Genomic DNA, 27,884 nt, shown 5'->3' on the forward strand with positions numbered 1-27,884 from the left:
TTGGCTGTGTTTTTACTCTCCCCTCTAAGAACACTTGGCCACGAACGGCAGCCGCTGTCTGTTTCATGTCCGGACGTCATAGTTGTATTTGTGCCTGTTGGAGTGCAGCTTTAGAGCCAGGCCCACGGGGTAGTAAATAACAGATGAGCTTCACTTTGGCCAGGTCTACATACCACTACTCTAAACAGTTTCTCTGTGAGTTATATCTGTTTACTAAAAGCCCCTTGCCTTTGTTATTCATATAGTATAAGGCAGGGTGTTAGTCAAGAGGCTATACTACCGTAGAGAGTGATTGTGTAAAGTGGCAGCTTTTTGTCCTCAAATTGCTTTCAAATTTGAATTTATTTTTTGCACAAGACATTATATCAGCCATTTATATAATGTCTGCTCTGGGAAAAGGGAATGGCACTAATTCTCTCTCATTCCCTATCTTTTGTGCCAGATGTAGTTGTTTCCAGCTGTGCATAAAACACAAAAGGACTGTAGCTGTGAAATGGAAATGGCCAGATTTAACATTGCGAGCCAAATAAGTATAGGGATATGTTTTTTTCTTAAATGACTTCTTTATAAGCTGATTTTAGTGTTTTGTCATGTAATAAATAAGGAATCAAGGCAGTGATTCAAATTAAACCTTTATTTAACAAACTGAACATGATTAAACCAATTTAAGAATAATTTTCTAACGATTATAAATCCCAAGCCAAGGAAACCAAAGTTATGAGTTGATAATCTTGTCCACCATGCACTATGTCTTCCTTCACTTACTTGCTGTTTTTGTTTTATTTAGGCTTAAAACAATTTGGTCACATTTGACAAGCAGGCTGGGAAAATGGTGTTTGTATTGGAGCTACGCCTGCTTAACCTACAACACAAATTCAAGATATAATTTAAATATGCACACGTAGGACCAATGCCACCTTTAAACAATTTATTTTCCTTTTTCAAAGCACACATTTGTATATGGCATTCAAGGAAACACTTGACATCTTGTAGAGTTTGCTTATCTGCTTTCTGGAAAATAGTCAGCTAAAAAGACGATGGTTTCATTTTCAGACTCTGATTTTGGTCTCCAGCAATACTTGAGGGAATATCTGGCTCTTTAGCTGCTAAATGATTTGTTAACCATCTATTCCCCATCTGTATCAAAAGATAAAGTACTTCTGTCAGGTATATTGTTATAGTTTACAGTATACGATATTGCTATAATTTTTACAGGGCATTTGTGTTTAAGCTAAAAATAAAATGTACAGTATTTTCTTCTGGGAGTAGAAGTATTTGGAATTACTCAAGTAACTTTCAGGTACTTGTGCCTAACGTGAGTAAATGTACATACAGTAATACCAGTTGAAAGTGGCCTCAATGATTGTATTCTTCACCAGACGATTAATAAACATATTTCCCAAAAATGCCAAACAGAGCCTTTCAGGGAGCATAATGTGTTCTGTAATTAACTATGCAACACTCAAATAAACAATTGTCTTATTTTTTGGACAGTATACTGTAGCTATACATGTAAAACAAACAGTGATCGAGTCTTTATAGTAGCGTTGACTAAATAAATAAACCTCATAATGTACAGTTAATATTACACTTATCAATGCTATTTTTCTATCAAAAATGTTTCACACATGTTTTATTTCTGCTAGGTCATATTTGGTCAGGAAGTAAAACAAAAACAGGTAGAAACGTAAAAGGAGTATCTCTCAAGCACGACAAAATTCCAGTATTATGCGATGCAGTGACAAAGGGAACGATAATACAACATGTCATAGCAGTGAATACATTCACACACTGATATTAAGCACACTGAAATGTTTGTTTTGTATGTTTTGTGGTGAAACCTGCTCACATCAGAGACATTAAAACCATGTAAGAGCGACTTTAAGATGAATATAAACGTCCTGTTTTTACAAGGAGGAGCCTAGCAGACCCAATGTGTCCAGACTTCTCTTTTTAAAGGCACACAAGAAAACTTGACTGTGACTCAAACGTCATACAACAGAACATTTCCCTCCACAGCGGCAAAATAAAACTTCAACACCTTGAAAAAACCAAAACGTAATAGCACTTACTACTTACCAAAAGAGTAAAGTTTTAGCAAGACCAAAATGACACCTGAAAATAGTTGCATTTCTTCACAATTCAAAGCAGTACATAATGCATGAAGTTATTTGAGTGAAATTGTCCTTGAGTTTGCTTTTACAGACTAAGAGCAGCACTCAGACACTGATATGCAAACCTCACAACGTGCCACAATAACAAGCCTTGTCACTGACTGCAGTCGTGTGTGTTTTTTCACTTAATGACTTGGTTTAATGAAATGCGTCACTGCTGAAAAATATTTATGTTTTGATTTAATATACATATGGAGTGTGTGTAACCTGAAGTATGCAAAGCCATCTGTAACTTTACCGAGGGATTTCATGGCTTTCTTGCAATGATGAAGAGATTGGTTTGTCTGTATGTGCTTGTTCAGCATTTTAAAAATACTTCCCTGCCCACCAAGGTTTATTTGGATGACTTGTGTCCCACCGCAGCATCTAGCTAGCTGACTGAGAACGCCAAGAAGCAGGACATGCAACTCATGCAAGTCCCACATTTTACAGGCTTTCATACAAACCTCTGATGTATGGGCTGTGCCTGAGAGAGCAAACACTTTCGTTGCACTGAAACGATGAGCAGACACACAGCTAAAGGTGGCCCTTCCTCCCCTGTCGTCGTCCCAAACATACAACATCCTCTCTCCTACCTCGCTCCCTCGTCCTGATTTACATCCTCATTCACCGTGAGCTTGACCTTCTATGGTGACAACATTCACACTTTTTTCCCCCCTTCGCAGAATCTCGCCCTGTCTGAAATTCACAGAAGCACAGCAGGCAGTGAGATATCTGACTAACACTTCATTTATTTACCCTTAAGCCTAGGCATTTCATTGTGTTTTATTGCAGGGGAATATTCTGAGTATTAAAGAAATGGCTTATTTTAGATAAGGTTTTTTTACAAGGAAACACTTAATTTTTACTTACGTCTGAATGTATTCAGGAAATGTCAAATGAAACCAATGTTGATCATACTGCTCAGATTTGAAATGAGCATTGATTCTTATGTTACACTTTTTGACCGAATGCATTCCGACCAGCAGCTTGTGGAACTACATATTTATTCTTCTCGTTTCTTCTGCTGCTGTGGAACATTTTACTACCTTTTTTAAATTAGCTAGCAGTGATGCAATCACCAGCAGAAAGTAGGGCAGATGCCTCTTCAGATTACTCTCTCTCTTCAACAAATCACACAAAGCACAGATTCACTCGACGTGAGTAGGCCATGGCCCCATCTGCAGATCCTGCAGTTGCACATACTTTTTGTCACTGTATGATGAGTTTCATAGCTGGATCCTTACTGAGACATCACAGGTGGGAGGGGAGCTGTGAGATTTCCAAAGATCTTCATTTGACAGATAAAATGTTTTAAAGATGGATTTTGCAGGAGTGCTGAGTACCTGAGCCAGATTGCACACCTAAAGAAGCGGGGCATTCACTTGTGCTGCATCTGTCTTTACAAAGTCTCGCATGGCTTAAACAACCTCTTGAACCTGACAATGCGACTTGTAGTCTGAGCCTACGTGCTCCGGTAGGTCTTGATGATATCTTTGATTGTCCTCCTGCAGATGGGGCAGCATGCGTTGGCCATCTTCTTGAGTTTGATGCCACAGGCGTAGCAGAGACACATGTGTCCGCAGGCGTAGAGCACGGTGTCCACCTCGTTCTCGTAGCAAATGGTGCATTCGTCGCTCCACGAGCCTGAGCATGATGGGAAGGTGGGGGACTCTGGGTGGCTGGAGAATGGAGAGCTTGGAGTTGTACCTGTGGTAATGAGACAACACATTTGAGATCTGTGAGTGACTTGGAAAGATAATTGAACAAGAAATTGAAATCGGCTTCCAAGTGGTTCAGGCAGACAGTTGTATCGCTACACTCCAATGAGACTCTTGTATCAAATGCACCTTTTTCTCTGAATTCTTTATTACCATGCCCACTTTTTTCTGCTCATGAAGCTCCTTCTGTCGCTAGTATCTGCCAGGAGTTTCCCTGTCATGCTGTCTGCAGCTTGGGACAGCAGTGATGTCGGGGATCACTGCTTCACATCCCGAGGTAAATATTTGCTTTATGTGGATCCATGCGTATTGTGAGCCGATGTCTTGGCACTGTATTTGTGTGCTGACGGCTGTTCTATTGCTCTCCCGCATGTCTGCATTTTTTATCAATTTCATAAACAAAACAAAGAAAAAATATCACAAACATCTGCTTGGCAAATACCCATAGGGAGAAAACATAGACAAATAGTGAAACTGGAACTATTAGACAAACCTGTGGAGGAGGAAAAGGCTGAGTAGTAGCTGGAGTTGAGGCTTGAATTGAGTTTGATGTTCAATTGTGTGTTGAGGTTTGGCTCAGAGTTGCCGCTGCTGAGCATTGTGGGGGTGTTGGGTGTACAGGATGGGGAGCTGGGGACCGACGGGCCTCGAAGGTCTGGGTGTGGAGATGAGCCTGAAGTTACAAAAGAGACATCTGGCTCACAACAACAAAGACTTAGCACAATATACAAATCTGAATTTCATGATTTGTCCCGCAACAGAGACTTTATGGTATTACAATAGCAAGAGTATAGTGCAGATTACGCACAAAGAGTAGACGTACATATTATATAAAGTATGCACGGATTATTAATTGTAAAAAAGAAACACAATAAGTAAAAAGAACTAACAGATAAGTACACCATGGTAAAACAACACCGAAGTAGCAGTATATCTAAAGAAAGTGACCATATCAAAATATTGAAGTAGCTGGTAATGTTTACAGATTATAAATAAATTGAACGATGATTATGATCATCTATAAAAAAGGAAGCTAAATGCAATCGTTCCCAACTGGGAATCAAATATTTCCATCATGACACTCCGCTGAGCTGTTAATTAGAAAATGTAGGTGAGAGGATGTCTTGTTGCATCCCTGTTAATGTCTCAGTCTGTCACACTGACACACACATATTCCATCTCTTCTATAACCAAGCAGATGACTTGTGAGTGCACAGTGTCTGTGTGTGGGTGTGTGTAAGTGAGTCAGGAGCCTATGAGTTGGTGTAGCCAAGCACCCCCCCCCCCTCCTTCCTCCTTCGTGAGCCCATGATCCCTCTGGGTAGGGTACAAAAGGCTTTCACAGAATCTGTTGTCTGTCCCGTGTGATCCGTCCCTATTCGCACCTCATAACCAGCGGCCCTGGCATCAGTTCTTTCTATTGGCACTCGTCTCTCCTCCCAGACCAGAATACCCACCCTGATTTCAGAGACAGATTCTGATCCAGTCTGCCTGACAGGCACACAGCATTGTTGTGTATGCATTGTCCTTCAAATGACCACGGCAGAAATATTGCTAAACCGTCAGGCCAGCCGTTCACTTGGCACCGTCATTCATACAGTACGTGTCAAATGATCTATTACTGGTTGTGTGCATCGTCTCCCACAGTTTGCTTGTCCAAATGTTCATACAATGGCAGTGTGGGGTGCAGAAACAGCTAAAAAAAGAACCACAGTAGGTGAGAAATTGCTTGAATAACAAAAGACTGTTGGCTTAATATAAGCAAAAGACACTTTTGTGGTGTGTTTGCAGAAACATGTATACAGTTTGTTGCATAACCCTAGCTTCGTGCTCTGATCCGATGCTCTGAACTCTTGCCTCTTTCTTTGGACCACTCCAACCACTGTAGTCTCGTTTCAGCCTACGTAAAGTATAGCGCTGTGAACAATGTGTTTTCGTCTATCTTTTCATTCTTTATTTTATTATTTCTTAGAGGCATGTACCAATACTATGGCTCTTATACTCCCTCCCTTCCATTACCTGCTTAGCCTGACCTATGTGGCAGACCAGCTGTTAGCAAAAGTCTTGGTGAACTCCTAATAAGAAGGAATAGATAACCCTCATGTCTATTCCTGGTCCTTTCATCAAGCGTACCTTTCATCTACTTTTGTATTATGAATTGACTGCTGACTGTGTGACCAGGAATGAGTATATGAATAGCTTTAGTCATGCAGACAGTACAGGAGACTTATTTGTGGCTAAGCATGTGGTGGCTTTCAACACTTGCTTATCAAATAAAGAGTTTTTGGCACACCGTGTCAGGCTATTTCTTTCTTTCCCAAAGTCTTGTTTTAAACCCGCATTAACAATTTTCTTTTGGTCCGGTGGGGGCAGCAGAAAGGAGCTTGTAAACACAACACTGACATTCCCTTTTTAGCTAATTCGGCAAAGTTGTTAGCCAAGAGATGTAATCTATTTATAGATCAGTTATAAAGCTGGATTAGAACTGTCATTTGGTGTTGTGGTCCTTTAACGGATTTAAGTCCAGTATTGTAGCTTTGTTTTGTTCTCTACCAACTCCTGGGGGAAATATCACTGTCTTTAGCAGCTACAGTAGGTTAAGTGCTTCACTTTTGGCTCTAGCATGTCAATAACTTTGTCTGTGTGTCGTACAGTTTTACAGCTTTTTTTAACTGAAAAAGGCTACTTGATATAGCCTAAAGTTAAACGATGCCATAAGCGAACATATGAAGTTGCAAAAGAAGTACAAAACCAAAGCAATGAGTCAAAGACGCCCACACGCTACTTGGACCTAAAGGAAGCTTTAGAGCCATGATACATCTCTGTACGTTTGCACTTAGAGTAACCCCTTTTCACGAACAAAGAGTTATATGATTAATTAATAGAAAAATCTTAATTGCATCAGCTTTAAGATTACTGCTGAGCACTTACGTAAACCCACAGCAGGAGACCTGTAGTATGACGACTGAAGGTCATAATCGATTCAAACTGTCTCACATGAAATTAAAAAGATAACACGGACATAATGACGACGTGAGAGCAACAGTCTCCCATCTGTTCCATTTCACTGGCTTGACGACACCCATACACACAAACTGTCAATTGCCTCAGCGGCTAGATGTTTCCATGGCAACGTGTGGCATGTGGCTCCAGAGAGTGGGTGCGCACAGACGTCACAAATGCACTCCCCACAGCTGGAGTGGGTAATGACACGAACAGCGCTCATACCCCAAAGAATCAGTACGGACTGAGGGTGGGCAGTGGGCGCTTAGGATAAGGAAATGCACAAGTAAAGAAGGGAAAGATGATTGGAGGACCAGTGTTATGGGGAACGAGCTGTGGGTGGAATACCCAGAATCTCAAACCTCCATGCAATTACATTTTAATAATGCATATTGAGGGCATCATAAGGAGCTATCACGGGCCTCTTGCTGATACATAATGCTGGCTGCTGGGAGCCCACGCAAGACAGAAATAACCTCCTCAGCCCTGGTCTGACTGACAACATGAAAGAGAGGAGAGGAGAAACTGTTATGAATAATAGGACAGAAACTTTGCCTCTTAATTATATATACTCTTCCTGTGAAGAGAAGGCTAACCGGCTGGTACAGAGTCATTTTCATTGTAGAAGAAGACATCGCGGCTGAAAGATTGTTTTCAAATAATTATGATGAATCTGCGGCGACTGCACTTGAGCTCCTTCTAATGAAAAATTGAGAATTTTGCAAGTGCAGGAGTCTTAAAAACCGAGCAAGTCATACTAAATATTTCAAACTTAGACTTGATTTGCACAACATGTGCGTTTGTTTACCTCTTCGATGATTAGTGCAGTGTTTCCTAAGAAACACAATAGGAGAAGAATCCTACAATTTAGAAAGAATAAGTTCTGAACATTTAGACAATACACTTATGATTAGATCTCCACTTGGAAGCTCACCAGCCTTTGCCTCAAACCAAAAACTATTGCTATGTAGGAACATCCAGGGAGTCAGAATCTCAAAAGCAAGCATCACCGTGTGGAATCTGCTGGAGTCACATGGCAGAGGACACAACGTTAATATTCATATCCAAACTGTGAGGGGGTTGAATGTAAATGCCAGACAGATGTACGAGTTGATAAAGAGTCATAGAGCAGCCAAGATGGGAAACTAGGGGAAAACTGTTTAATGGCTCGGCTGAGTGGAAATTCAGCCTCAAAAGGTCATTCAGAGATCCAAGACTGCAAAACCTCCGAGTGGAAAGTACGAAAATTACATTGTGTAAAGATCTATGCAACATTTTACATTTCTATTCACCTTGAATTGATTTTATATTTAAACATTTTCTACAACAAATGCTTATAAAAAAGCTGTCTATTCTCCTGGGCTAAATCTGTCATCTTTTCATCTTAGTACAAATATATAATTTGCAAATTGTTGCTAATTTTGCATTTTAGCTTGGGTTTGTGGGTTTCCTTCGACAGTTCAATAACATGGGAAACATCACTGACTCTGAATGGAGAAAAGAAGGCATGTGGAATCAGTGAAACTAAGCTATTTTAAGTACTGAGGTACGTTTTAGGTTATCATTCCCAAACTAATATAAAATCTGAAAGGTGTCAATATAAAATAAAAGCGGTGTGAGCGTACCTAAAATCCTGAGTTGTGTGATGGTGCCGTGCAGACCGTAGAACATCCAGAGTGGTCTGGAGTTATCGACACACAGCTGCATCCCCGCGCTGACACCGTTGTGGCTCATCATGACCTCTCCTTCTGTGTTCACCACAAAGCCCAGGATATCTCCACTGTGGAGCGGTACCGCCACCCGACCCACGGCCCAGAACTCCTTGCGGTCAACCAGGGACTCTGGGTTTGACGGGAGGTCACTTTGCCTCAAGGTGGCTGGGTCACAGGATGTCACGCCGTAAGAGAGACACCCAGGCCGGGCTACACCCGTCTTCACCTTCACAAACACCGTCTCTGAACAACCCATCGGCCGATTGGTGAACACCAGGGTCCTCTCGTCACCACGGTGATCCAGCCTCGCCACCGTGTGCTTATCCAGCCCGGTGACATGGACGCCATGCACCGAGTGGAAGTGCAGATCAGTGTCCAAGTGGCTGGGCAACAGCGAGCACTGCTGGGAGTTTTGAGAGTTTTGGGGCACATGGCAGGAGGCGGAGCTTAAGCGATGTAGTCGTTCCTCTTCCTCATCATCTTCTTCCAGATGCGTGTCTTGCTGCTGTAGGCTCAGGTCACACAGGCTGATGGAAAGGCGAGGGTCATCGCTGTTTCGCTGAATGTAGGCCCTGTGGGCGGCAGCAAAAGAACGAGGACGCAGGCAATCCAGAGGGACCATCTCGCTGTCTGTGAAAGAAAATAAAATCCCACACAGGAATGTTATATAATACCTTGTTTGTGATGTTTTAAAGAGAGGAATTCAATCTGAACCAACACACAATGTGTGAGGCTAAAACAAGCTCTCCATTTGTTGTCTCTCCAAGTGTGCACAGAACCAAATGTAAGTTACGTACTCACTTAGTATTCTGCATATCCTAAGTACAACACTGGTCTGTTTTACATTCACTGTGCGCTGCTCATTCATTACACCTGTCACTGTAAACAAATGGTGCCTTCCGGCTTCTCTGCTATAACGTATTCATTCAAATGCACTCTTGGTACTAAGGCCTGAGAATATGAACAAATACGTCAACCTTTACATAGTCAGAAACATATCAGGACTCTAAGTGGGAGCATACTGTACTGTAGCTGCAGGCAATAGGCTACATCACAGTAAAAGAGATGTAACAACTGTATGTAACGTTGAAGGATAAGCGATGCACATGAAGCCACTGAAAGACAATAACGCTCAGCTTTGTTTGAGCCTCTCGCTCTGTCTTTAGCTCGGAGTCCTGTAATAATGAGCAACATTTTATTTTTTATCTTATTTCTCATTCTTATTTTCACATTCAAAGCCTGAGGTGTGAAGATGCAGACGGAATTAGAAGCGATTAAATCCAAAGATTGGATTTTAAAAAGACTTATAATAATGCCAGTTTACCTTTTCAAGGACCAGGAATGCATGTGTAGTATACAGCGGGGGACAAATAGCTGTAATGTGCTGCCAAGACTCCTCGCTGTTTACATAACAAACTGTCTTTGCAGTAGATTCTTAATGTACTGTTTCTAAATCTGTACACTGTTGACATTTTAAGTTGCGTCTGGATGCTAAAAGCAGACTTTTTCCGATCATTGAAAGGGAAAGGCATTCTTAACTGTATCACATGTCTCTCTCAGAAATAGACCTTCCTATTCTAATTCTGTTTACTGTAAACTAGACTCCACATGGGAGCATCACTGCAAAACTAAAAGAGCGTAACTTTCCGTGCACGCGGTCGGTACAAACGGATCTGCATCGTGGCACGCTTGGGGGCATGCTGCCAAATTTAACACGGCCCTCTAACACGGGCTAAAATTAGCCTGATTGGACATTTGAGGAGAGTGGGGAGGGACAGGCCGAGCAATGAATGACATGATGGCTAAGTTATGTGGCTCTCAGCCTCAATCTGCTTTGGGCTTCCCCTATGGGAAGTGGACTGAGCAGGAGAGGATGAAAAAAAGGTGGGGTGGACACTTAAGAGGAGGGCATACCTCACCAGCTCCTCTTTATCACACAAAGACAGCACATCTCCGGCCAGCCACTGATAAACTGCTTGAACTTAATTACTTCCTCAGTCAAAAGTGTCCACAACCAAGCATGAGGCTCTTATTATTAGCAGCCTTATCGTCTTCAAGGCAAAGTTAGCCGACTTGGCAAACCCCCCGGATGCAAGAGATAATTTCTATTCTTGCTATTACTGCTTCCCGTGGTTCACAGTTTAAGTGGTGCAGCAGTCGAAACAAGTTGTGAGAAGAATCTTAATCTTAATGTTCTACCTAAACAAGATGCACAACATATCCTAGAAGAACACTGATAATATAAAGCCAAATAAATAAGTATTATCTCAATCTTGGTTTGGTCTTGAAGGAGTATGGGATGACATTTAAAAAAAACTAAAAACTAACAATTGCTTTCTTTGTCCTATATGTGTACACCAACAATTCACCCTATGATTGCAAGACAAGGTGTAAAGAACTGCTCTCACACACACATAGCGAGATATGGCTGAACCAACCCTTTCTTTATATAATTCACAACAGGGATATCCACCAATGGAAGCCTGGGGGAATTCCATTGAAATGGGAATTCCAACTTGAGATATTTAAACAACAAATAATATTTTATCCTCTTGTTGCTGGTGTGTAAACATGCTTTATTATTACTCTTGATATGGAGCCAAGTCTTCCTTTCGGACTATTCACTCATTAAAATGTCAGTCACACGTAACAGGTGCAGTCTTGACTTTTGCCCTCTGCATTATGTTATAAAATTAAGCATGGGCAGTCACAAGAAATTCATTGCAGCTTAGCTTAATTTATAACATTTGGCAAAGCTCCAGTGGTTTTTCAATAGCATGCAATAAGCATTCAGTAATGACAGATTATATTTAACTTCAAGTTATAAAGTTCAAGACCTTGAAACTTTTGAATAGCATGGCGAAGTCTGAATCACAGACGTGATTAAGTGCATGGCTGAAATTGTCCAAGTTGAATTAAGTGGTCCTCGAACAGCTACTCAATCTCATGAGGAATTAAATAGAGGAGCACATACCAACCTGACACGGTTCTGCACGGTCAGTGGCTGACCTCTTGGCTTTTTTATCAAGCGTAACTGGCGAAAACATATTTCTCGACTCTGTTTATATTAGAACACACCACACAAAAGCATACACCTGCATGAAACCACTCTACCTGTTCTAGATATTCCTAATCAAACAAGTTGCAACCTTTTACTGCAACATTTACTCTTACCACAACCTGGAAAAACCAGTTCAAAGCAGGATGTCCATGATATAACAAAGAAAATGTCGTCCAGCTTCACTGGGAACACATGCCAGTACAACACGCTTGACACAGACAGCTTGGCTCAGTTTCATTTGAACATTTTGAGAGGCCTTCATGTATTACAGTACTGTAGTTTTTTATTCAAATCATTCAATTCAATTTTTATGAATGCCTTTTTTAGTCTTGAACAGCTCTCATTTAAACAAGTGCAGGATCCTGAATAGAGGAGGAAGGGTTCAGTTGATTCCTTAGCCCGGTGGAACAGGATTAGGAGGCTTTTGGGGGCTTTATTGAAGCTGCAACCTCTACACAAGGTCAGCTGCACACCAAGTGTGTGTGTGTGTGTGTGTGTGTGTGTGTGTGTGTGTGTGTGTGTGTGTGTGTGTGTGTGTGTGTGTGTGTGTGTGTGTGTGTGTGTGTGTGTGTGTGTGTGTGTGTGTGTGTGTGTGTGTGTGTGTGTGTGTGTGTGTGTGTGTGTGTGTGTGTGTGTGTGTGTGTGTGTGTGTATTTGCCCTAAGTATGCATGCCTAGGGGGCCTATCCAGGGCTCTGTCTAGAATGAGTGAGTGAAGTCATCTGTCATGAGAAAGGAGGCTTCGGGAGGGAGGGGGTTGTGTATCTGTCCCAAAAAGGAGAAGGAAGGACTTTCGCTTATCAAAGAAAAACAAGAAGAGAACGGGCTCTGAGGGAAAATCTGCGTTGATGAGCTTTTAAGGAGTGGTATCTCACTCGAGATAATGGCGCAAATATACAGAGGGTGAAGCGGGAGGGGCTAAAAGTCTTGAGAGCGATACGATATTGATACACAGTGAGAGCCGCACAGTTCGAGTTTCTGAGATGCCACGTGCAATCGGAGCCACATATGTTGTGTTTTTAAGAGATCAAGCAGAGTCTCTGGTTAAGTGCCAGATGTTTCTAAGTTTTGGACTTTGATCGTGGAAAGAAAAGGTGACAAATCGCAGCAGTGAAAATGTCACTCAGCACTTTGGGGATGTCCTAAGGGCACAGTGTTTCCGAGGACAGTTAAACCTCGATGTGTCTCTACATGCATAAATCATCATGCACTTTCAAACAACGCTGCTTTGAATCTTTTTGTTATACTTGACATATAATAGTCATGACTGTCTTCAAAGTGTAAGAGTATCCATTGATTGTTTCAATCTGATCTCAGACACATTTTTCCGATTTATGAATTCATCTCATTGTTACAGTCAAGAAAACTGCACAGGTGGACATATCTGATACCTAAATACACACAGAATACAAAGTACACATTCAAACTGGGACGAGACTCTGGTCACCTGAAAGTGATTAGCTTTCTCTCTGAAGGCTTCCGCCCATACAACCCAGCTCCCAGGATCCAAACCTGACAGGCTCTATTACGATTTCTATTTTGATTTCTCCGCAAATCTATTCGATTCCATCTGGGTCGATTAAATCCCAGCTGAGCCACAATCGCCTGTCGAGAGGCATTTATTTTGATTCAACAAATCAAATAAATTCCAAGCACTGAGATCATTCGAAACCGAGCTCACATGAATACATAGACCCTAATCCTGATGTGTACATGTTGGCAGATGTTAGGTCAAAGGACATTTTAGTTTATACCAGACCTCTCATTTCATTGTAACCAACTGTCTTGACAGAATTACTTTACTTCAGTTATAATAACCTGAGGAGGAATAAAGAAATAAGGAGCCTTTGTAGATTTTGGTTTTGCTTAAACATTAAAACCAAGAGGACTGAGAAAAGCAAATTATACTTAAAGTTACTTTATTAATCTACTTATATTTTAATGAGCAATTGATCAAATGACTGTGAAACAGATGGATACTTTTCTTTCAGCTTTAGTTATTCTTAGCCCACATCCTAAACAAAGTGCCATGTCAAAGAATATTCTCCCTCTTCTGCAGGGGTGTCAAACTCAATTTCATCGCAGGCCACATTAGCATTATGGTTGCACTCAAATGGCCAGTTGTAACTTTAAGACTATATAATATATATAAAATAATGTATTATATTACATTATTTCCTCTGCATTGGATTATTATCAGATAGGGTAATAACTTCATAATTAACTACGTCTGAAGGCAAACGTCTAGTGCAAATAATTGCAAGTCTCTTCAGTGTGCATGTCACAAAATGAGATGCATTGTGGGACATGTAGTTTATTGGCAACGTGCTTCTGTAAAGCGGCATGTAACCGTATAATAAACTTATTATATTATTTGCAAGCTCTTGCAGGGCCACATAAAATGAAGTCGCGGGCCGGATTTGGCCCCCGGGCCTTGAGTTTGACACCTCTGCTTATTTGTTCGTCATTTCTTGGCCGGTGCTTTTCTCTTGCCTCAGACGCACAGTTACCATGGTTGCCTTCATCCAACATTTGTCTGTTTCTGATTACTGTACATCCAATCTACTTCAGATTAAGAAGTCCTATTATCTAAGGCAAGGTGAACTGCTAGCATCAGTTATTGTAAATGTTTATAATTTTGTAGATACAAATATTCTTTTGACATCTATTTTCTTGACCATGATTCCTGAGCCTTGTTCACGTCCAGCCTAAAGTCCTGCCTCCACAATATGTTTATCTTTATTTGTTCATGTTGGCGTTTCAATTCATAGCACACTAGTCTAGAAATAAATGTAATAAAGAAGGGAATGCTGCACTGGAATTTAGGTTATCTAGGTTATCTGCATTCCAAATTCACACCATTTATAAATACTACACAGTAATCCTTGTCGTGCATTGTTTGTCAGTTAGCATACAAAAAAGGTGACTAAGGCACTATAATTAAGTATCTCTATTAGCAGAACATAGTGCTTACTGCACAGCTGCAGATGCCAATCATGGTGAAACTATACCATCAGCCATTGGTCATTTGTAACAATCACATTGAGCAAATAAAACATTGCTATTCAAATGTTGCATTGTACATTGTAGGACATTATCAAAACCTTGTGATTGTAGCATGAGAGTTGACCTTCTAAGTATGGTCATTATACAGAATTAATGTAGTACTCAATAGCGTATACAGTACACAACAATTGTTACTTTTAGCACGTAACACTATGTTAATGCTGCCCTTGAGAAGGGACTTTTGATTGGCTGAAAGCCGAGAAGCATATTTACAGCTTGAGCATCAAACATGGTGTGAAAGCTAAAGGGACCGATGTACCTTCTTAGAAATGGACAAGGTTACCGTAGCCTTAAACCACAACCATTTCAAGCCTTACAATTTGTACCCAAAAATGGTATTAACATGGGCTTCTTTTGACCTGAACATAAGTTGCAGGCTTCAGTCATTTCCAAAAGAGGAGAACTTTGGACAGGGTCCATAGTCTTGCACAATCCTGACTATAATCAGCTTCAAACCGCCAGTCCCTTTAAAAAACAAAAGAGGATCACTTTTCTTATGATTTATTGGTATGATCAGCATACAAAGAACAAGAAAAAAAGATTGATTCAAAGAAGCATGATTCATGATTTTAGTCTAATTCTGCCAAATGTATTCAGCTCAAGGAAATTACTCAATGTTTATAATATGGAGACACTTAGTATGTCTCGTTGGCTGGGAAATTACAGTTGACAGATGACTTTGTATATTGTTGATACCATGCTGAATGTCCAGTTTATTGTTTTTGGAGGATTTGGCTCTGAGCAGCCAGCAGACCTAAAATCAAGTAATAGTACAACATCACTTGGCAGTACTTCAGGGTAAACTGAGCCGTCAGGACAATTGTGTGTCTTTTATTTATCAAAAATAATCTAGCTCTGCTCTCCTAAGGCCTGTGTATACAAGTAAGGACCACACATTCACAGTGTGTGGACTTTTGCGGGCTATTTTAATATTTGATGATTAATAGCCCACATTTAGTTCCTTATCCAGTCATACTGAACCATTGTTACCTACATTGTCAACAGGCTGACCCTACACTGTATTTCTGGCCACTTGTGTCAGGTTGCACCTATCTGACCTCTCTATATTTAAAACCATTTCATCCACAAATCAAAACCCTGTAAAACTCCACATAATCTATGTTGACAAGTAAAACAATAAGTGAGATCTGTGGCAAGTGAGTGTGATCTACAGGCGCATAGAAAGAATACCGATTAAAAATAGACACAAAGAGAGGAAAGTACAACACATCAGGTTCAACCCAACATGTTTGTGCAGCACAGAGCTTGTCAGCGTACACACACACACACACACACACACACACACACACACACACACACACACACACACACACACACACACACACACACACACACACACACACACACACACACACACACACACACACACACACACACACACACACACACACACACACACACACACACACACACACACACACACACACACACACACACACACACACACACACACACACACACACACACAATCTTTTTATCTGTTTGCAAAACACGTGTGTCAAAGGTACAGCGATATTTAACTGCCGTTACAATTTTTTTTAAAACATGTCACCATGATAACAAGTCTCCAGCTATGCGTTCAGCTATGTGGGGCTGTGCTTTGAGCTAAATGCTCAGCATTTTAACAGGTTTTTTGTTCTCCACAGTTACATAATGAACAGGTTGACGAATAATGGCAATAATCATAAGTTGCTCTAAAGCTGAAGTTTAACAAGTGTGATATTTAACATGTTGTCCTTCTTAGTTTGTCGAGAAATTTCATACAAAACCACGTAATGGCCCTATCCGAACAGACCAGGGATAACCAAAGTCCTGTACTGACAAATAATTACATTTCATTCCAATGAATTGCCCCATCCAGTAGATGCTGAGATATTTTCTAATCTGCACCATAGTTTCCCAAAGCAGTATATATTAATACTTTGGGGACCATGATAGGGCTGCACGATATATCGTGTCGTGACGATAATCGCGTTATGCGCAATATTGACATTGCAGGATGTGTGATTTTTTTTGTTTTTATTATTTATTTTTGTAGGACGTGCGATATTAAGTAGGCAAATTAACTCAAACACGTCATGTTACAATTATTGTGCTGCTTGCTACAAAAGGAAAACTCGCATGTCAGGGGTACTTGAGTGAGTGACATGCAGGCTCTGCATGCACAGCAAACCACCAATCACAACCATTCTTGATCAGATCACAGCAGGATAACCGAGCTAGCTCAAAATATCGCAATGTCAGTTTTTCCCAATATCATGCAGCCCTACCATTAACAGCTGTGCAACATGTTATGAAAATCCATCCTACTTTTGTTCAAATAGACCAACAGAATGACATTCCCATCCAAAAAGCGCACAGCAAAACATCTACATCCATGCAAACTGTGTATGCAAAAAACCCATCAATTCCTTCTTTCATATCTGCTTCCTTTGTCCCTGGAGGTTGAAACATGAGTGATTTCTCTCAGGATGTAAGTAAGCATGAAAACCATATAGCACAAGGTTTTCCCGACCATGACGCTCTACAGGCCTAATGCATTGAAATCCCATGTACAGACATGATTGATGTCAACACCCTCCTTTTAATCACCTGGGATGTATGCTGCCTCTTGACAGTTGGGCAGCCATTTTGGATTCTTCTCTAACGACTAGAGAGACAGGTTGCAGATGATGTTAGCTGACGCCGGCCTCACGGATCACTACCAGTCTGTCAGTGATTAAGTGACTCATCTACCGCTGGTAAACAAACCCCCAGTAGAGCATCTTGCATGCATCAAAAGATGGCTTTGACTCGCTCCGCTTATCTAACTTGGAAGGAATCCATCATACCTGTACAAAATGCTGGATGCTGTGTGGTCTCTTGGGACTCGTCCCATAAACAAACACATTCTGTTAAAATGCAGCCGTACATACAAAGCAGGTCCCGTTACTTTTGAATGCAGAAAGGTATGGCATTCCCATACAAGTCTCGCTTCAGGGAAATCAAACTGAAAACACTTGCAAGTTATTTGTGACCTGATTTCGGGAACTTCAACAACAAACTTGATAAAACTCAAATGTTAAAAAGTTGACTACATAAAGTAAAAAAAAAACCTTTCAGTCTTTCAAACTTAACAAAGTTGCAGTTTCTTATAGTACTGTCCAGTGAAAAAGTAATAGTAAATAGAATTTTCTTTTTTAAATACGGCTGACAGACTATGCTTACAAACAAACAAATACTCTTGAGGAAATCATTTGTTTCTGTCCCTTTAAAGGCCAAATGTGTGTAGCACAAGCTGTTCTCTTCAAATCCCAAGCAATGCACTTCAGTCCTTATTGATATCTGCGTGAGTAGGACAAGTGTGGTGATGTAATATCTTTCTTAAGTTTGATTCCAGCAGATTAATTTAGCTTCCCCTCTTACGCAACACCATATTGGCTTTCAAGCTGTCTCACTGATCTCAGGATCACCTTTGACTCCCTGCATGGGTGGCTGGCTACTGAACTGCACTCCCTTGATAAAAGCTTAGAGAGGAAACAACACCACTCTAGAAAAGATCCCCAAACATCAGAATAAGACCTGATGGCAGGAAAGCGGTTTGGCATCACGCCGCATTGAGAGAAATGAAAAGGCAGCGAAGGATAGCGACTTAGATGAATTCCTTAATATGGTGATTAAAGTTGTGAAAGATTAAACAGACAAAACAGTATTTGATCATCCAAGGATAAAATCAACATCTTTTGACTGTAGCCCCTCTTCAATGGATCACATTCAGGATATTTCATTGATAGGGAATAAAAAAAACTTCAAAAAGGGTTTTAACTTTATCATGGGATCAAAACACATTTTACAGGCTCCGTTTTTACAGAAATATATGACACATAAGGGACCACAGGGAACATTAGCTGAAGCTGAAGCATCATACCAGCAACATATTTCATCAGAACAGCGCTGACAGTGTTTTCAGTACACGTTTATATTCAGGTGACGGCTTTTGAAGAACGTGTCACGTTAATTTGTGCCGACTTTGGAGCAGGGACACTTTAATTAATCCATGAAATATTAAAGGCGAGGAAGCTATTCATGGAAAGGATGTGATCAGATACAGTAATGCTACATGTGTCCTAAAATAAGATGGAGAGAAGGCTGAATGATCTTAGCGGACAGCTGGGGAATGAGGTCACATCACAAGAATGGTTCAGCTTAGAGAAACAATGGTTTAATGTGTTGAAAAAAATACAGATCTTTTACCACCCCTCATATTATACTGTATATATTTTTTCTTGATATGAACTCCAACAATTTGGGGATTTTCTTTTAGTCTTTTCGAAGTTGGGCAACTCACATCCTGTCTTTTAGTCTCTTATGAGTCAAACTCCAGAAATGTTTAATCCTACAATTCCCATATTGCAACTGAAATCTCTTTTCTTAGAACCTTTCCTTCATGGTAAATGCACATATCTATCAACATTTCACATCTCCAGCTTGTAATGCAGCTTTTGATGCAGAAATTTAAATCTCAAGTCTATATTTAGAAAATGCTGATGACAACTGCATACTTTATATGGGACAAGGTTGAAAAGCTTTTTCTTCAGCTCCAAATGGAGCCGTGTGAAATCGCCTATAAATTGATAGATTGCCTCAAGTGTAATTGACAATTAAGTCAGCAACGGCTGGGTCTGAGGACTGTGTGGAAATTAAAACATGTTTCATACCTCCTTTCTGCTGATAGTTATGGGCTTGAGGCCACATTTGCATATGGGACCAAATTGTCGGTGGTCAAGTTGCATTGTGGGTAATGTAGGCGCCAGGTTTTGACATGAAAACATTTCCGAAATTTTTTTTTTCATCCATACTGCCCATCATCAATATAACAATTGTAAAGGAGTGCAATGCTCAGGCTAAGTCGCTGGATTACTGCCATAGGATACGTTATCTAAACTGTCTCACAAACTGAGTAGTACTGACAAGTAAGCCGATCCCCATGTGTACAATTGGTGGAGTGGCCCTTTAACTTAAAGCTCTTAAAGCGCATTATCTCACTGACACAGCAATCCGTAACACTTACAGTAAGTCATAAGGTTTATCACAACTTATTTTCTCTTATATTTTTACTGTCTTACACATTAATCTCAAAAGCCAAATCAAGGTCACCTCTCTGAGCAATTTTCTACACTCCACAGAGCTTATTCACAGCTCCACGCTCCATTTGTCTCCTGTAAAAGAAAACACTGCAGCCGATCTGTAACTCCCACCTGGACAGATTGTGTGATAATAAGACCAGAACAGGTGAAATTTGGCTCAAATTATCAGCTGGTGCAGCATTAAATCCAGACCCAAGTGTAAGCATCATTAAGAATCTAAACGCATTCTTCTGTTGAAGGAAAATCTGCACATGTGCCAGTCTACAACACCAGACTTTGATGTGTCCGCCCATATTTCAGACACTAAGTGTTTGCTGAACTGCAGCCAACTGCTGAGACAATACTGGGCCTTTGAGATATACCATGGTCTCGAGTGGTGACGCTCTCACGCTATAGAGGAAAGCTGATAGCCAAGTGATCCTTCAGCTGACTGAGGGCCGAGGCTTTTCGGTTTATGCCATCAATGTGGGGATAAAGGTGATCGATGTGGGAAAACCAGAGAAGAAACAGTGGGATTTACAGCTGCTGGCCTCATTCACAGGCATAAATTACATGAACTACAACTATACATTGCAAGAAATCCTAATTTTAATTGGGAAAATGTACTTATTATACCATACAGTTTTGTGAAAAGGCATTTTATTTAAACATATGAATCTTTGTTTGGCACAATAGAAATTGAATTCAGACTTGGATCCTCCGAGTGAGACATTCCTCTGGTTTGATTGTCTTTGAAAAACATCAGAGCCATGTCATAACCTGACATCACCCTTCTCTCGGTCTGTCTTCTTGGGATGACCAACACACTCCTCTTGTTATTCGGCAAGAGCTGTGTGCTGGTCAGCACCACAAGGCCAGTGAACCCCAGATAGTGGCACTTTGGCGCTGGATACCAAACAGCCCATCACGAGATAGCACGCTTCTCGCTGTCAACCACACCGCGAGAAATGAGGTTAAATGGCACTATCTACACTATATGGGAGCCTCTTCTATTTTTATTAACGGCGTTGACAGCCTCTATTCTTTGGAGAGAGGCAGCACAATTCTTGCAAATGGTTATAAATAAGTACCGAGGTGCCCACAAGGATTCCTATTTATCTATTTTTCATAGTTTTGCATTGTTTTCAAAAAATTGGAGACATCTGTTTTTGATGTGTTTCATAAATGTATCTCAATCTGCAATCCAAACATACTTCAGATGATTCAGTGCGGTGAAAACTGCTGTTAATGATTGCGGAGGACCTGTTTGCTCCTAATTTCTTTGATGTAATGACCCTTTAAACAGCACGGAGAACTTGTTAGAAGGGATTTCAGACAAATTAAAATTCCCCCTTAGGGACATTTATTTGATACGAACAACAATCTACCTTATCTCCCACCATCTTTTTCCACTGAGCTATTCGGTCGGTGTGGGAAAAGTGGAGCAGCTGTATGTAACATCTCTTTTTATCCACTCACACTGGAAAAACAACATCAAATGTTGAATGGTTTCCAGTGGAGAAGCATTATTGTAACAAGACTCTGTGAGGCTGTACTTTAACATGTTGATGTTCAGATATATGCTGTTTGTCGTGTTTACCATCTTAGCTTAGCTCGCTTTACATGTTAGTATTCTAACATGTATTGCAATTAACAAAAGTACAGCTGAGGCTAAGACAAATTGTAATTCAGAGGATCCTCAAAGTAATTGGGATTTGTCCTCTGGGGACCATGAATGTCTGAACCGCATTCATGGAAATCCATCTAAGTTGTTGAGATACTTTAGTAGTCTAGGCTAACCCTAGAGGCACAATGCTGGTGTTACTATAAATGTCTTAAGCTAAGTTCGCATTCATAACTCACCTAGCAGCTGGACCCCCCTGGTGAGGCCGTAGATGTCTATAAGAGCCCACAGAGGAACAGAGACATGCACCCCGCTGAAGAACAGTATTGGGCTTGAGTCGTTGATTCGGTAAAACACCCGGCCTTTCTTGTCTACCCAGAAGGAGATGATGTTTCCCTCATTGGACAGCTCCTCTGGTAGAGCTTTTGCCCAAAAGCCGCTCTGCGAGACCAAGTCAGGGCAGGCGTACTTCGGCAAGGTGTCTGGATTGATCCTCGATGGGTCTTTGGATGTAAAACCAAGACGCAGAGCACCGCTCCAGCAGCACTGCTTTTTGGTGATCTGGAGTACACAGTTTTCAGAAATGAAGATGTTTGAAATGATAGCTAAAATGTTGCTTCTTTAAGTTAAGAATGACCATAATCATTGTTAATTTGAGTGGGTTAGCATGCTATCATTTGCTAAACACAAAGCGCAGCTGGGGCTGAAATGATGGTCATTACTTTTGCAGTATTTGACGCATAAAGATTATGACCTTGCTGGATGAAACATAGAGCAATAACCAACGTTTTTTTTTGTGGCCACTGTGGAACTTCTGTACAATATTGCATGACACTTTATCCAATAGCTGCTAAAATTATACTCAGACCGATATTGAAATCTGTAGCATCAAGCCGCTAGCGTGGCTAAATTTCAATTTTAAGCAAACTAAGACGAGTTACCTTGGTATGTTTATCACCTGCAAACGATTTTTGTCTTATTTTGAACCTCTGTTTACTTTGCATTTACCGTGCCAGATAACAGTAATCCTCACATGGCAATGCTTGCCCTGCTCTCTCACTTTCGAGACATAGATGGCCTGATAGGTGAAGTGGAAACTTGTTCTAAGCTGCTGCTGCGTTGGCCCACACAAGAGCAAGCAGAGAAAAGAGAGAAAATCAAAACAGGAGAGCAAAGAAGGGGGATGTGCAGAGAGAGGGGGAGGATTAAAAAAAGAAAGAGGAAATGTAAGGGAGAATGGGAGAGGAAGGACTCTCCATCACAGTCACAATTAGCGTCTTCCTAATTTATAGTGTCTCTCGCTGTACTCTGTATTCTAATATAACAAAATACACTATGCACTCACGCTGTTCTTGGTAGAAGTTTACTCGAAATCAGTGCACTACCTTTGTTTTTTAAAGTTAAATTGTTTACTGAAGATGGTGGAAGCCATCTGGATGATTAATGTTGGACTGGTGTAATCCACTTGCTGGTTTTGGGTTGCAAATGGTGGCAGCGTCGTGTTTAACGAATTATTGTTGCTTATTTATCAAATATGATGGTTTTGATTAGTCAAGTTTTTTTTTGTTTAGCTTAATGTAGCCATTTAACCATTTTTTTTAAACGAATACTCATTTGTCACTAACGTCAATAATTGACAATAACGCCCCACTCTATTGGTTTTAATGATAGTTAAGCATGCTTGGATCTTTCAATTGACTTATTGCAACTCCCATTATGTTATTAGGTAACTATAATATGCAACTGGCAAACATTAAGTGTAATCTTTACCTTCAGACGAACTTGCTCATACACAGCGGTTGGTCTGTTGCTGAAGGTGATGGCGTTGCAGAAGCTGGCCTGTCTCTTGACGGTGCGTTGGGATATGTCCATGACGATCTGCGAGCCCTTGGTGCTGGGGTGGAAGAGCAGAGGGAAGGAGGACAGACTCCCACACGGCTGGATGGGCAGGCAGCGCTTGGGCTTGTGGTGGCATCGGTGAGATGTGGCGGGAAATGGCCCATTGAGAGAATCTACAGAATGTGGAGAAAGAAAAGTGGTTGCTCGGTGTGCTCCACAGTTGGGGAGCAGAAACTACATTACTGAATAAATTCTTCTTGGGGCACAATTTACAGTAAAACAGGTTTAAGATTAGATTAGAATATTAGATTACACGGTCTGCACCACCGCAGGCTTCACTTTGAATATAATATAGTAGCATGGTGAAGTGGACTCCAGGTTGTGACCTGCTGCTGTCACATTTAATTTCCTCTCACATATCTCACTTGTCTAACATCAAATTAAGTGAGAAATGCTTTAAAAATAATCTAATACCCAGTTTTCAGTTTCTCAAGGTAACACAGTGCAGCCACACAGCTATATGAAAGGACATTGCGCAAAGTGAATTACATGCAAATATGTCCTTGGATGCAAGGACAACATTGCTTTCTTGGTTACGTAATTGAGGAGAACAAAGGAGCTTTGAGACGTTCATACAAAATGCTCCAGTTTCAGTAAATAGTGATTTGCAGTAATCCCAAAAACTTTTGTTATTTTTCTTATTCTTGCCAGATTTTAAACTGGTTTGAAAGTGTATGTCTCACCGTGCTGGAACACATTTACAGTATAATCAGTAGAAAAGAGGAAATGGGGGATAATGAAAACAAAAAATGATTAGCTAACATTTAAGGTGCTCTCACATCATCTCTAGCATTTGAACTAGATCCACAGAAAGCAAGTTTAGGATCGTACAGGATGTTAGCTATATGTTCAGCTGTTGATACACATACAGTAAATATCTGCTTCTCTTTAAATAGTTAGTCACGTTCACACTACCTTCCATATCAGAGTGAAACTAAAATAAAAACACTGCTGCTAAGTGAGATTAAGTGTAAGTGTAAGTAAGTATTTCATGTGTTTTGCAGGTCAAATAAGAGCAAACCCAAAGGAGAACATCTGACTCATTTCCCATGTGAATCATGACTTCTCCCACTAACCAAAACACGTTTTTCAAATCTCATCTGTCTTTGCGGGTTTGAGATGATAAAGAATTGTCTCATCATGAGTCTGATATCACAGTTTCTCCCCTTCATTAGGACCTACTCCCACTGCTTTTCTTTCCACAGTTCTCTTCAAAGCATAACTCCAAGGTCACTGTGGCATTTTGGCCTTTTTTCTCACAGACATGGGACTCTCATCAAATGTAGGATTATTAGACATACAAATGTAATTGCATCACGATTGGAAACTGTTTTCTATATCTTTAGTTCTCTCTTCAGTGACATTTAAAGTACGATAAAATCCAGCCAATGTGCCAAAACTGGAAGCCAAATAAATAATTCAGTCCTAATTAACACTTCTTCCTTGAGAACTGCTTGTATTTTCACACCTACATTTGGAAGACTGTGTAGGAGCTGCTTGTGTTTTTCCGTGAGAAGAGTGGACTATATGAGCCAGTGCTGAAAGACAGCTATTCTTGCTTTCCTTCCAGCGACCTTGGAGGGTCAGACGCTTCATAATGTTCCCGACAAATCAATCAACACTGTCAGGATTGGCAAAGACTAATCATGTGACTTCTCGGACCATGTCTGATGTAGCTTCACTATTGTTCAGATTTCAGGGAGGGCAGAGATTAAGATTTCCGGGATGTTCTTCCGGGAGTTTAAACTAGAAAGAGTCTTTCCCTTTTCACCACAATCAGAGAGGCTATGCCAAGAGTTCTGTGCTCAGTACAGTATATTTGTTAAGCTCTCGTCCCAGCAGAACAATGTCGAATTGTGCTCTGTGCACAACAGTGGTCTTAAATGAAGTCATAACAAATCTTTTAACCATATTGCATCCATGATGTCATGTCAGACGTGATGTCTAAGGGAAAACAAAACAGGAGTGTATTGTGCTCCATAAGGAACCAGGCCTAAGAGTGAATAGAGTATTTCCTGTTAGGTCTGAAAACAGGAGCAACACCTTATGCTTTAATATTTTACCAAAAATCCAATATCTTCTTACATTTTCACTATATTAATATCATTTCTACAGCGGGGAATTGAATTCTCTAGTCTGTTTTCTATTTTCACATCCCAGGCATCTATAAATGGGTTCCAGAGCACACGGAGGGCTATATAAACTATGACTACAGTACAGTTGAATGAGTAAATACATGAATAAATAAAAATACTACGCTTGATTTACTGTAAATGACAGCTGGTTAGAGCCAAAAGTGCTGATGATACAGTGGCTGTTGAAGTGTGTTCAAACAAAGTCATGCGACCTGACGGAGATGTCAGAGTAAACAGTGACCAGAGCCCTGTCATGATAAAAGAGAGGTGCACTGACGAATGTCAGATGAGCAACTTAAGGGAGGATAATGTTACTTAATGCACCACCGAACACAATGGGACTGCCTCGCTGTCATTAATTGGAAAGGACAAACCGTGCAGAGACAAAGAGTGGCCCTAGCCATTGTCACCTGGTCTCTTACGCGCTTACTGTGTTTTATCCCCAGGCTCGGTCTCAGTAAGAAGCCCAACTGAGGCCCTAATGCAGTGTGACGTTAGTATGGAGCTCGATGGCCCTTTCTCACAAGACAAGAGCTCACAGGCAGCACCCTAAAGAGCCAAAGGGCACATATATGTGTTGAGCCTTAGCAAGCGTGTCATAGCATGTGCATTGTATTACAAGGTAAACTGAAGTGATTTTAATACATGGAGAAATATAAAACATCCTCCCTTAAGTACTTGCTGTCAGTCCTGTTACTTTAACATTGATGTTAATTTTTCATCTAGTGACATGTTTTGAATTTAACCCTAAAATAGAATAGATGTTGGCCTGATAGTCTCCCAGTTTGCTGTGTCTTTTGCATACAATATTGTGTTTTATAAAAAAAAGTGTTATTAGATTTGGATCCTTGAAGAGAAAGTCATCGAGTTACCAATTTACCAAAAAAGAGACGTGAAGCAGAAACCCCTTTATCCTACAATAATTATCTTTTTTTTATGAGAGACTATACATACAATAAAATAAGGCTAACTATTCTTGTCATTAATGTTAAAAAGCTGAACTAGATTCACTCAGATAGTCATGATGTACTCAAGTCTAAGGCAAAGTTTTAATATTATTATTTTTGCTTGTTTTTTCGACCATTGACGAACTAATTTAAATGTACAGCCACATAAACCAGAGTGAACCATCAAATCCTCACATTTAGGAATCTGGAACCAGAGCACATTTTGCATGTGCTTAAATAACTGATTCGTATAGTTTCCCAATAATCTTCTGGCTGTGCCTTACTAAATTCAATGATTGACTTATTTTTGCAGCCCCACATACTGTAGTCAATTTCAGACCATTTTTTAATCATGGACTATGAGACTTGTGAATTGTCAGAACATAAAATAGTCTATTAATAGAGTAGAGGAGTAGAAAACCCCAAAACACACTTTAAAGTAATGTTTTAGTGTTCAGCCCACATTGCATTATTATTTATATGTTCAATCATGCATGTTGTGAGTGTATCACAATCAGAAAACCAATGGATACAACTTTACATTACGATGGTATTTATTGTAACAAATAACTCAACTTCTAAATGGTTTATTGAAACTAGTCAGCTAGAAAGCTTCTGCAAGAAATGTCAATGTAAACTGAGATAGGAATGTGATAAATAAGAGCGCTCAATGCACCTGTTAAACAGAAATAAATAATTGACCAATTGATCATCACATAAGTTGAACAATAAAGTTATCAAAAATGTTTTCCAAACATGCGGATATTCACCCTGTGAGTGTATCACTTTCAAACAAACAAGCCAGGTGAGAAAAGTTATGTGCCAACTACTTTAAGTTTATCCTGGGGGATTTATTTTAATTATATATGACTGTAAACAACCTTAGATGCAGAACAATAATAACAAGAATCCTTAGATAGTGTAGACGTTTTTCAAAATGTGAAAAACATGATTTCCTGTTCACATTTTCCCCTTATTTAAAGCCAGTCGTGACTTACAGAAGGTGTTAAAACTTGGCTACTTTCACTTCAAATTTATTTTAGGCATCCAGGACGCCTACAATGCACATGCACACAGGCTCTAGGCTGCACAAGCACGCTTCCGACCCGATTACATCGTCTCCTCTCATAATAATCACCGGATTTATTAGTTGTAGTTATCCTTTATGCCAGATGTGCTTACCGTAGAAAGTATTCCTGGTGATCTGACCTCCCATGGCTGCATGCAAGGTGCGTTCACCTCCGCTCTATCTACCGGCTGAATCCGCGATATTCACATCCAGCTGCGCGTCTGCAACGGTAACATTATTCGGACACGATGCCGTTCACAAAACAAAAAAGTCCCGACAATGATTTAGATGCAGGTTGTGTCTGTCAAGCCTCATCGACATGAAGCAGCAGATCCAGTGCGTTTAGAGATCACGCTGAAATTAACATAA

General features: G+C 40.4%; 1 protein-coding gene across 1 annotated transcript; it reads right to left on the reverse strand.

The window, feature by feature from the left end:
- Nucleotides 1-619: 619 nt before the first annotated feature.
- On the reverse strand, nucleotides 620-27,884 carry neurl1ab (neuralized E3 ubiquitin protein ligase 1Ab). Its single transcript, XM_034101138.1, has 6 exons — nucleotides 27,629-27,884; nucleotides 23,236-23,477; nucleotides 21,705-22,026; nucleotides 8,503-9,219; nucleotides 4,368-4,547; nucleotides 620-3,863 (listed from the first exon to the last, which is right to left on the reverse strand). Exons 1-6 carry the CDS (start codon nucleotides 27,660-27,662, stop codon nucleotides 3,619-3,621), a joined length of 1,740 nt encoding a protein of 579 aa, XP_033957029.1. The 5' UTR covers nucleotides 27,663-27,884; the 3' UTR covers nucleotides 620-3,618.

Source organism: Pseudochaenichthys georgianus, chromosome 15 (assembly GCF_902827115.2).
Source record: "Pseudochaenichthys georgianus chromosome 15, fPseGeo1.2, whole genome shotgun sequence".
NCBI classification, from domain to species: domain Eukaryota; kingdom Metazoa; phylum Chordata; class Actinopteri; order Perciformes; family Channichthyidae; genus Pseudochaenichthys; species Pseudochaenichthys georgianus.